We start from the raw sequence: 12,488 nt of genomic DNA, 5'->3' as shown, positions 1-12,488 counted from the left end.
TCAGGCACATGTGATGCTGTTCCAAAATGACAGTCGTAATGGTTATACCTCATCCCATCAGTACGCAAGTATATATTTGATCAAGTAGATAATGACTTTGCAAACCTTTTAAGCTGGACCAGCAACAAGCCCACAAGTGGGAAATCCACCCGGAATTCCTTAACCGGTAATTCCAAATCTTAGGAACACCAAAGCTAGATTTCTTTGCAACAGCGGAAACTCAAAAAGCCAACACTTTTCCTCCTGTTATCACCCACAGGCACTATGCAATTTACTATGGGCTAACTGGTCAGGGATATTTACCTATGATTTTCCGCCTCTCCTACTGCTTCCATATGTGGTGAGGAATTTCAGAGAAACCCCTCTCACTCTAATTCTGGTAGCTCTCACATGGGCACGGCAACCATGATACACCGCATTACTCAAATTGTCAGTGCTCCCTAATTGGAAGGATCTTCTCACACGAAACCAAAGGACATTCAGATATTCGGATTCCAAATAGCTCAATGTAGCCATATGGCTCAACACACCAGTTCATAAGTATATATTAGATCAAGTTTGGGAACTCAAGCCTGGAGGTTCAACTTCCAGATAAGCCCCTCCATATCCCATAATCTTAGCAAATAACAAAGGGAAGAACTCCATAATAATAAACTGTCTATAATACTGTTATCACACAAATTGCATTCAACAAATTCTGAAATGACTTCGTTGTTGTGACAACATCATAACGATTTAATACCTGTTAATAAATGTATAAACCATTGTAAAATCAGGGAATCAATATGTTCGAGGCATATGAGCTGCAGATAACACACTGTGCATAGATGGCCTCCTAGTGTTGGGCCCGTATGTTTGCAGTTTGTTTTTGTTCTAGAAAGTCTTTGGAAGTCACGGGATAGGTGACTCCTCCTTTGAATCATACTGCGCATGGGCATCTGCTCCATCCCCAGATTGTTTTTTTCCGCCACCGGGCTCGGATGTGTTTCCAGCGCTCCGTGTTGGAACCGATTTCCTTCGGCGCGCAATCCTCACCAGCTTTGACGGTATAGTTTCGAACACGTTTACAGTTGACGCTACTCTTCAACTCCGAAGTTTTCGATTCTGGTCTTCGACGAAGGCCTTCGGCCCTACCTAGGCCTCAACTTCCAGCTCATGAAAAGGACGCCATTTAAAAAGTGTCCTCAATGTGGGTCGAAGATTCCCCACACAGACCTACATGAGGTGTGTAATCTTTGCTTCTCACCGGAGCACGAGGCCAGAGACTGTTCCGATTGTGCCTCTTCCGCTCCAAGAAGACGATCCGGGACCGACGAGCTCGGAGAACAATGGCTCGTTCATCTGCTCCAATTCCAGACGACATCTTCAAAGAGGACGTCGACGTCCCAGAACAACATCATAGCGTCGACAGCAACTCCGAGCCCGAAGATTCCGAAGTCAAGGACATAACTCCAGCACAGCGGGTTGTAAGTAAGACCGTCGATCCGACCCTTCCTCGACACACTCAAAAAAGGCTTTGGTTACACCCTCGCCCTCGGGCTTGGGTGCACACCGGGACACCGCTTCCACTGCCCCGCCTTCGGGTTCGGCTAAGAAGCTCACTAAGCCTTCCGGCGACTCGGGCTCGAGCCTGCCTGCCCACGGTGCCGGCGCACACCTACCGGCACCGAAAAAGACATCCTCATCGGCCTCCACGCCGGCATCAAAACAATCGGCGCCGAAGCCTAGTGTTAGCCCCTCGGCACCAAAACCAAAATCGGACCCAAGCAATCCCGCTTCGGAGTCGAAAGAAATCATCGGATCCAAAAAACCCATTGGAGCCGAAAAAACCATCGGATCCGAAAAACCCATCGTATCCGAAAAACCCATCGTATCCGAAAAACCCATCAGAGCCGAAAAAATCATCGGAGCCGACAAAACCATTGAAGCCAAAGAAGGCTCATACTTCTCCGGCTAAAGACACTGCCAAACAACAAGCTTCAAAGCCAAAAGACGCTCTCAGCTCAGTGCAGAGAAAGCCCTCGTCACCAAAAGATCTGCCTCCTGCAGAGGACTTATTTCATCCAGACCCTGCACAAAAGACTCTTGTTAAGGATTCAACCACTGGTCGACTAACTCTTAGTTAAAAAAAACGACCACTGGATACACCTACACCAGCTCCTCATCCAAAGAAGGACATTGCTACCTCTCCTCTAAGGATTCCTTCTCCTCCTCCCCCCCCCCCTTCCTCCACATATACCATCACCGCCTCCTCCCCTACCACAGCACTCCCCTACATCTTCTATCCTACCAGATGATGACAACAGGGATGATGGCTCTGGCGACACAGGGGGTGGGGCAGTTAGTGAGCCACTAGATCACTCTATTCCTCCGGGCTCACCTGACCCTTGGAATGATTATAATACCCAGACGTCCCTAACGTCCCTCAAGATGACCTATCTAGGTCTTCCCCACCAGAAGACACTATGGGATTTAATCAGTTATTACACAGGCCTGTAGAAGAAGACTACCTAATGGATACCTTTGATAATGCACAAAGGTCCTTGTCAATTTTACCCATGCTTAAGGGAGTTATTAAGCATGCTCCAGAAGTCTTCAAAGACCCCGTTAGAACTCGGGTCATCAACCCACGAATAGAGAAAAAATATAAAGCTGCCCCTTTAGATCCAGCGTATATTAACCCCTTAAGTGCTCCTGACGGCCAACGGTCGTCAAGCAGCGCTACCTCCCCAGTGCTGCGCACGACCATTGGACGTCCATTCAGCACTGGTTCCAATGGACAGCGCAGCACTGGGGAGAGATGTTTACACGCAGCTAAGGTGTTAAAGGCCCAGTACCATTAGACTCTCTTGTGGTCTCTAATGCACGCAAAAGAGCAAATTCACGTACATCAGGTGTAGCTCCCTCACCGGATAAAGAGTCTAAGTTCCTTGACGCATCAGGTAAAAGAACTGTGTCTCAGGCAGCAAACATATGGCGTATTGCCAATACACAAGCATTATTGGCAAGCTATGACAGGGCACATTACGATGAATTAGAATCATTAATGCAGCACCTCCCCGATAGGTACAAAGACAGAGCAAAGGAGCTTATCCAAGAAGGGAAAAATATTACAAACACCTCTATTCGTTGTGCACTAGATGCAGCAGACACTGCCTCCAGCGCAATTAATACTAGTGTTCTTTTGCGTAGACACGCATGGCTATGCATTTCAGGGTTCAAACCTGAAGTCCAAAGTGCCATACTTAACCAGCCCTTTGATGAGCAACACGTATTCAGACCTAATGTAGACGTATCCCTTGAAAAGATTAAAAGGGATACCGATACAGCCTAATCTATGGGAGCCTTGCCGTCGCAGGCTCCCAGACGCTCATTACGCCGCTCATTTCGCCGCTCATCTTACAGAGGCGCCACCAGGGGATACTCTTCAGACACACCCTCTACCTCTTACAAAGCCCCCACACAGTCCGCCTACAGTAGGGGCTACCAAAGGGGTGGTTACAGAGGTAACAACAATAAGGGCAGAGGAAAAAACAACAACTCCCGCTCTGCCACCACCCCTGCCCAATGACTTCCCTCCCCTTCCCCCGCCCCATTCCACTCCTGTCGGGGGAAGACTACAACAATACCTGCCAGCCTGGGAAAACATCACATCAGACAGGTGGGTGCTACAAATAATTCAGTCAGGTTACTGTCTTGAACTAACATCTACCCCCCAAACATACCACCCAAACAGCGTCCAATGTCTCAAGAACATTTGATACTGCTCAGACAGGAGGTTATATCCCTCTTGCAGAAAAATGTAATAGAAATAGTTCCACTTCATCAGCAAAACAAAGGAGTATACTCCCTGTATTTCTTAATTCGAAAGAAGGACGGATCTCTAAGACCTATTCTAGACCTCAGACCCCTAAACCTGTACATACAATCAGCCACCTTCATATGGTCAAACTCCTGCAGGTCCTTCCACTCCTTTTACAAAACGACTTCCTTGTCACTCTAGATCTCAAGGACGCCTACTTCCACATTCCTATCCACACAGCGCACAGAAAATATCTCAGATTTGTACGAGACTGTCAGCACTACCAATTCAAAGTACTCCCTTTCGGAGTCACAACAGCACCAAGGGTGTTTACCAAATGCCTAGCGGTAGTAGCAGCACACTTAAGAAGACCGCATATTCACGTCTTCCCATATCTGGATGACTGGCTCATAAAAGCCAGCTCATACAGCCAGTGTGTACTACTTCCGTTAGTGGTACGCAAACTACAGCAACATTCCCTAAGACTCATTCTAGTTGCTCCAACTTGGGCCAGACAACCGTGGTACACCACGCTGCTGCAACTCTCTGTGGTACCCCACCAGTAACTAAGCCTATCTCCACGCTTATTAACTCAAAACCATGTAGAGATCAGACACCCGGACCCAGCTCAGCTCAGCTCAACCTAGCGATCTGGCCCCTGAAGTCATAGTTTGGTTACCTTAACCTCCCTCCAGACTGTATGAATGTTATTAAAGAAGCTAGACGTCCCACCACTTGAGCATGTTATGCAGCTAGGTGGAAACGGTTTGTATTATACTGTGAAAACAACCACATCAATCCTTTAGATGTGTCTATTCAACACATCATAGGATACCTATTACACCTTCAAAAGTTTAATTTAGCGTACACGTCTATCAGACTGCACCTTGCTGCCATTGCAGCATACTTACAAAATACACAACATCTATCTCTTTTTAGAGTGCCTGCCATAAAGGGTTTTATGGAAGGACTCAAAAGAATAATTCCTCCCAGAACACCACCTTCACCAGTGTGGCACTTAAACATTGCTCTCACACGGTTAATGGGACCTCCCTTTGAACCGTTACATAAATGTGAATTGCAATTTCTAACTTGGAAAGTAGCTTTCCTAGTGGCTATTACTTCTCTCAGAAGAGTTAGTGAACTACAAGCATTCACCATTCAAGAACCCTTTCTGCAAATGCACCATATTAAAGTGGTTCTCCGTACTAATCCTAAATTCCTTCCATCTAAATCAGTCTGTTAAGCTGCCCGTATTTTTTTGCAGCCACAAACAGTCGCAGAAAGAGCTCTTCACACCTTAGATGTCAAAAGAGCATTGCTTTACTACATTGAAAGGACACAAACGTTTCGTAAAACTAAACAACTTTTTGTGTCTTTTTCACCACCACATAAAGGTAACCCCATATCAAAATCTGGGATCGCCAGGTGAATTGTCAAATGCATACAAATCTGTTACCAGAATGCTAAACGTATGTTATCTATTCCTTCTAAAGCCCATTCTACAAGAAAAACAGGGACTTCAATGGCATTCTTAGGGAACATTCCCCTAGACGATATTTGCAAAGCAGCTACATGGTCTACACCGCACACATTCACAAAACACTATTGTGTAGATGTGCAAACTAAACAACAAGCCACTGTGGGCCAGGCTGTACTAAAAACTCTGTTTCAAACAACTGCAACAGATACTGGTGGTCGCCGCTAAAGGTGGGTACTGCTATACAATCTATGCACAGTGTGTAATCTGCAGCTCATATGCCTTGAACAGAAAATGCTACTTACCAGTATGCATCTGTTCTTGGCATGTAGAGCTGCAGAGTTACACACGCCCACCCGCCTCCCCGGCTACCTTTATCTGTTCCAGTATTATCTTAATTAGATACAAATTACATGGACATCACTAGTTTTCTCGTAAAAACTCCCATCACTTCCCTAATGGTGAAAAACAATCTGGGGATCGAGCCGATGCCCATGCGCAGTATCGTCCTAAGGAGGAGTCCCCTATCCCGTGACTCCGAAAGACTTTCTAGAACAAAAACAAACTGCAAACATCCTCACCCAACACTAGGTACCGTCTATGCCCAGTGTGTAACTCTGCAGCTCTACATGCCAAGAACAGATACTGGTAAGTAGCATTTTCCTTATTCTTGAATCTTGCTTAAAACAGTATACATCAGGGGTCTCCAACCTTTCCTGTAGTGAGAGCTACTTCTGATCATTGAAAATGTTTGTGAGCTACTGAAAGCCAAGCCACTCGTGCAACGTTACCAGACACGTCCAGTTTCATTGACATTAAGCCTGTTGTCCATAGAGCCAAAGACTATGGTTTGAACAAAATACTTTGACTAGGGGCACTTTGACAAGGCAGCCATATGTGTCAGTGAGAGTGTGGTCTTCAGGGATGTGTGAACATGTGTGCGTACGAATGGGATATATGTGTATGGGTGACTGAGAGCCCGTTTCATATGTACTTGTTGCACAGGACATACCTTTTGCCATATGTGGCACTGTTAAATGTATGACACAAATACATACAACATACACAGATTTTTTTTTAACGGGAGAATTCCATAACACTCATCATTTACATTTTCTCCCATTTCAACGTGTGCATTAACATCAGCAGGCATTTTGCACTCACTGACCTTTAAAAATGGTGCCATATTTATAATATGAAAATACAGCCATTTGTTTAAATAAGTGGAATTAAAAGTGAAGAAATATGCTTCATGAAATATTAAGACGCAATTGCCTTAATTGAAAGAGGAGAGAAACATTTACTCTGTGTTTCATAGAAATATTTGTATCTACTTTAAATTCTTCGCATTTGTAAAAAATGATATCTTTCAGTTATAAAAATGGCACATTGTCTTCTGGCCAATGGGAGCAAGAGGCCTGCTGTTCATAAATGCAACACTTTGAAATGGGCTAACATTAAGAGTTAACTTAATGATTAAGTTAATTGTTCATTTTAATTTTCTTGAATTTGCAAGCATTCAGAAACATCATTTTGTTCTCATGCTTCAATTTTGAGTTGACAAGGATTTTTATTTAAGATTTAAATACCTCAGTGCTTCAGTTCTTCGCCTCTGTGCCCTGGGTCCTAAATCTGATTCCAGCACTTCTCATTATCAGTCCCTGCTATCTGCAGCCTGAGAATAATAATGTAAAATAAACTCAGCCTTCCCTTAACTCTAAAAGCAAAATGTGACCCTGTGTTTATTTAAAAATGAACTCAAGATTGTGAGCTACTTTGAATGTGTCTGTGAGCTATTGGTAGGTCGTGATCGACTGGGTGGAGACAACTGGTATACATCATCTTAACCCAGCCAATGTGTTTCATCCCTACCCAGGACTTAATCAGCGGTACATTTTTGCTAGAAAACTTTACAATTCATCGTAATGCGTTTCGTCCCTAACTAAAAGTTAATCCAGGCTGCAAAAGCAAATTTGCTAGGACATACAGTTAAAACCCTCACAAAAACAAGTATACACAATGTGAATACTTTCCATGTTACGGATTGATAAAAAGACACAGTAATTCCTCACATTTTGAGAGTAAGAACAATAAGCCAAATAAAAATAATCAATATGGACATAAATTACAATGATAAAATAACATGGTGACATAATATTTCATTGATCATATCCATTGCCTTGGCAATCAACAACACACAGGCTAAAACAAAATAATCAACCTAACTTATGTTACTCTCGTTCATATAGTTAGTTCAGCATGGAAGACCCACATTCAAATTCATTATTCAGAATAGTAAATACCATAACATGATGTAAATTATCAATTCCTACTTACATAGTTCATGGCTATAAAAAACTTTACAGTTCATCACCAGAAGTTGTTTTTTAGTATTCTGTGACAGGTTGCAAGTTCAATGTAGTAAATTCATTATTTATGTGTAACCATTCACAGATATCATTTAGCCAGATATGTTCATTATCCCTTCAGATCTTACATCTTGCTCCACCTAAGTGTGAAGCCAGTATGATTCAGTACTTTTTAAATGCACTTCTGAAACATCTATTATCAATATAAATATACCATGTATCACATAGTGGCATCTTAAAGAAGCTAACCCAGTCACATGCATTAATTTGCTCTATATATCACCAATAATGTCCAGGTTCAATCTGCCCACTTCATCATCAGTAAACATACCAAAACCACCAGTGACAATTCTATATCCGTATTTAATTTCTTCAGTATGCCCCTCATTATAACAACTAATTGAGGACTCATACCATTAGTGTCACTAATATAATATCACCAGAGTGTATAAGACTAATACGTTACATCAGCATTCCACTTTAGTGATCACCACTGGAAACTTGGCTGTCACACCACACCAGATGTGGCTGCACATTAGCCATCTGAGCACTCCATTCCTTTTCCATAGAGGACTTGACACAGGAACAACAAATTGAGTACTGGGGTCCAACTTTTGTTTTATACAGCAAAAGCAGGCAGGAAATGTCTATCCACTTTCAGAATCCGTTTTGGGTTGTTCTCCTTTCAAGTGTTGTTAGCATGCTGCTCCCCAGATACAGCCTTTGTGTTGAGTACTTCTTCTCACAGCAGGGTTGTCTCCAGTCTGGAGCACCCACAACAGAACCACAAAAAGGTGTGAGGTTCTGGCATCTGGCTGACCTCCGCCAAGTCAAGGTATAATCTGGTAAAGACAGAATGTTGGGCTTCACCTAATGGGTAATCTTCACCTTATGCACCAAAGTCTACAGTTCCAGTTTTCACCTTTGCCATCCACCAAATGGAAAGACTAATCATCAACTCCTTGCTAAGCACAAGGCCTCATTGAATTTCTAAATGGATTTCTCTACTGTTCCCTCACTTAATCGTCCATGTCTCCTTGCTCCAACTTTACAAATGTCAGTAATACACTTCAGCTGTCTGAGAACACAACCGTACCTTAGTCTTGTACAAACGGTCAGGCGATTCAATTGGATTCCACAGGCCTGCTTTACTCTAGCACACACACGCCCACACACACACATCATGCATGTGCAACAGAAGCTGCATGTACAAACATGCATAATAAACAGTTGAAATGTTAGGACTATGATTTGGGCAACTGCATAGAACTTGAATGTTATAAGAGTGGGCCACCTCTTCTCAATGTGCCTATCCCATGACTAGGACAGTAGTCCGCTGTCTGTTGTGAAAGGCACAGTTGAGGCATGCTGCTAGGTCACAGGACAGGTCTACGACCTTACTCGTGTCAATGGATAGGTTCCAGGCATCTGTAGTCATTCCTAGAGTAGTGTGATGCAAGACCAAAATGAAAAACCAAGCTACTGGCAGTTGTGCAATCATGGTAGGGGAACACGAATGTATAAGGTGCAGGGTATATTGCCATCCCAGCATTAGCCTATAGCTTGTTAGCTTACAGCATTCTCGCAGTAAATCAGTCTGATCTAAAGTAGAGTCCCACTACAACTCTTGTTTCTTGTTTAATGACAGCTGCTGTTTTTCTTACGTTCAGGAAATCCGTAACTAAACAAATTGTATCCAGATAAATGAGTGAGTGTATAAGTTTCTAATGGATACTTCTAAACTCAAATTCCTCATGATTAGAATATTCCCTAGGCAGCATACTGGATCTGGAGCCATTTTCTCCTGTACTGCTTGCTGGTAGGTGGCATCATGCAGCTAGGTGCTGGCTTCGTACTTCCCCAGATATGACGGAGCTGGGACACATTCAAACACCACCCCTGTGTGCTAAAATCAGTTCATTTCTTTCTGTGGTTTCAGACACGGATATGGAGCTCTGCTCCCATCTTTGATGTTTGTAAACTGTTTCTCAAAAAGTGTGCAAGGGAGTGTGCCCTTCAAAGAATAACCAATTTTAGGCTGTGTAGAGACTGACACAAGTAAATGCTGTTTATCGACCACCACAAGCTTCCTAACTCCCAGTTATGAGACCAATGCGCCCTAATATGATCCCAGACCAGGATGTACATCTCTGAGCATAAGAAGTTGTTACGGACATTGTACAGGTGCTGTTTCTGGTCCAAGTCTCCGGCATGGTCCTAAACACAACGTCATTCCAGCTACCGCTCCCCATTCAATTCAAAATCTTCTGGTAAGGCAAAGTCCAAAGGCTAGCATAGTAAGGAAAATTAGACTCCTCCTCATCCTTCCACTGTGGATGCGTAGAGAAGACACAGGGGCGTCAAGATCTAAGCTGCACACTTAGGTCACCAGCTTAGAAATCAATACCTCAACTGACCCGACGTGCCCCAAGTTCCCCTTTCTTGACCCTGCAGCAGTTGAAGGCCTAAAATACGTCACAGCTGCTAATCTTTAGTGTGCTTCCAGTCCCTTCTGTTTTGCCTTTAAGTTCCTCGGATCTGCAGGCCTCCAGTCGGATTACCAGTGGAAGGCCTTCACCCGACAGTCTAGTCCCTTGGGACCCATTACCAGGCCTGTATTGACACCTGTACAAACCTCCACGCCGGACCAAATATCCATTCCATTTTCTACAGCACAACCGCTATGGTCAACATCACTGGCGCTAATCGATGACCCAGTGCCCTTGTCAGACTTCAAAGTGAGCTCATCTGATGTTGTATTGGGAAATAAGTACAGCTCTTCCAGTTGTCATGCTACCTAGTTCTGATATAAGCTACTAGCTGTAGATTCATCACCTTGTGACTTTCCCAGGCTCCAGACTGGATCCAGAAACTTTCATAGCAATTTTCTCACGTGTGAAAAGGTGGTTGGGTGAGGCTCCATGTTGTGAAGTCGAGGCCACTCTTAGGCCACCACCTCTGCAAGCTGACGCACAGATATTTGTCAAGCTGAAACATAGGCAACTGCATTTGTTCATGACATACTGCTGCTTTGACAGCCAGGTCTGACTGGAAGGGTATGGTAGCTGTTCTGTCCTGCAGGACTTTTTGGTCGAAGTATTTCAACTGACCCACCTCTGGGTATGTACTGCTTTGGTATCTATTCTGAAGGTGAGGAATCCGCGGTTAGAAGTATCCAGCAGAAAAATAATTGACTGACCTTTTGTAAAGCTCTTTGTGGTGGATACTCTATCTAACAGATTCTGCTCTTCCCTTCCACCTCCCTGTACGGTGGAGTGGATTCTCCCCCATCAATAAAGGGACCTGAGATCTGCTCACTAGCATGCATAATTAGTTTTTGGGCTCTGTGTTGTAGGGAGCTGACGATGTGTAGTAAGAAAGTCACATCTGCATGCTTGGGAGGTGTATATGTATATGCTTAGTCGTCACCTCAAAGGCGTAGCAGAGTCTATGTGGAGCTGCATGATGCCAACTACTTGCGCACAGTGGTTATGCTGAAAAATCATCCCACTCCAATCAGGCGGCTGGGGATATTCTAAAGGTGAGGAATGTGTGTTTAGATAGAGTAGCTACCAGAAAAGGCGTCACCAAAGGTAAGTAACTTGTTTGTTGCAACTGATTAACCAGTCTCTTCACATGAGAAGAGAATGACGTTATTGACATCGTATCTTCTGCCACATCCTGCTTTTTTGTAAAGTTTTTTTATTTTATAGCGGAGTACCTAAATCTAGTGAGGAATGGCCCTGGGGTGCATGTGTGCGTCGGGTTTATGGACATGGCAAACCCTGAGCATTGCCAGAGTCAGTGCTGTTATGAAGCATTCTGTGGTCTACATGCATTTCAACTATCATGCTTGGTTGACTTATACCAGATTTGCATTATGATACCAGTATGTAGGTATCTTATTTACCAAACACTCATATTTTAATCTTTTGTTTTAGAACTGTGCCATTGGACCATGAAGACAGCTTGTATTTAGTGAAAACGGTAAGAAAATGCAACATTACGTAGATTCCAACTTTCGCTGAGTGAAAAACGTATTTGAACGTCGGTTAAAAGAGCACAATACAATATTTGTATTGAGAATGTTGTTTAACAAATACATTTTACACCACGGACCGTTCCTTAAACGTTTTTTGATGCTAGAAGAAATGTAATTTCTATGAACATGATTGAGAAATCCACTGTGACAATTGATCTTATTTATTTTACAGTGGTATATATTTTATATTGCCTGATGGAACTGTAAAATTTGGAGAGGGAGTGCATTATAGGTAGTGAGTACATGTTGTGACTGTTTTCAGTCCAGTTTACAAGTGCTTTGTCATAGTGGGTCTTGTGTACGGTATTGTATATAGTTTCTTTAAGATGTTTTGAATACCTGGATCCCTAAGCATGTTTTAAACGTCACTGCAAGTTTTGAAGCCCCAGTTAATATTTGGAATGGTACATATGCAGTCATGTTGTCTTGACTGTATCTCTGGGACACACATCCATAATGATGGCTTTACTGCTCCACTTTTATGCATGGCATGTTATTATAGGTGCTCAATGTAAACGCGCTTAATATGGTATTTTTCTGTCACAGGCGTGCATGGTAGTCAATGACATTCCTGACCTGCAAAAAGGAAGAGGATGCCTGGGATCTGTAGTCTTCTCAGAATCATTTCTAATTTCTCAGATATCTGTGCGAGAACTGGGTTAGTAGTGTTTGTATGTTTATTTTATTCTCTTGCCTGTCTATCCATCTTTCTTGCATCTATGATTGTTTCATGCGAATACCATGAGAACACCTTTGAAAATGCAACTACACCGAAGGAACAGAGAGGGCATCACC

The 12,488-nt window shown here is 43.3% G+C and overlaps 1 protein-coding gene across 1 annotated transcript in view; it reads left to right on the top strand.

The window, feature by feature from the left end:
• Window positions 1-12,488, top strand: part of DNAAF9 (dynein axonemal assembly factor 9) — an 816,325-nt gene that overhangs the window by 367,558 nt on the left and 436,279 nt on the right. Inside the window, exons 16-17 of the mRNA XM_086964303.1 lie at window positions 11,593-11,638; window positions 12,240-12,351. Of these exons, the coding sequence (XP_086820429.1) occupies window positions 11,593-11,638; window positions 12,240-12,351 (158 nt within the window). The remainder of the gene's footprint in view (window positions 1-11,592; window positions 11,639-12,239; window positions 12,352-12,488) is intronic.

This window comes from Lissotriton vulgaris, chromosome 3_2 (assembly GCF_964263255.1).
Source record: "Lissotriton vulgaris chromosome 3_2, aLisVul1.2, whole genome shotgun sequence".
Lineage (NCBI taxonomy): Eukaryota > Metazoa > Chordata > Amphibia > Caudata > Salamandridae > Lissotriton > Lissotriton vulgaris.
Note: the sequence above shows the minus strand (reverse complement) of the source record. Positions and strands in the feature narration are given on the sequence as shown.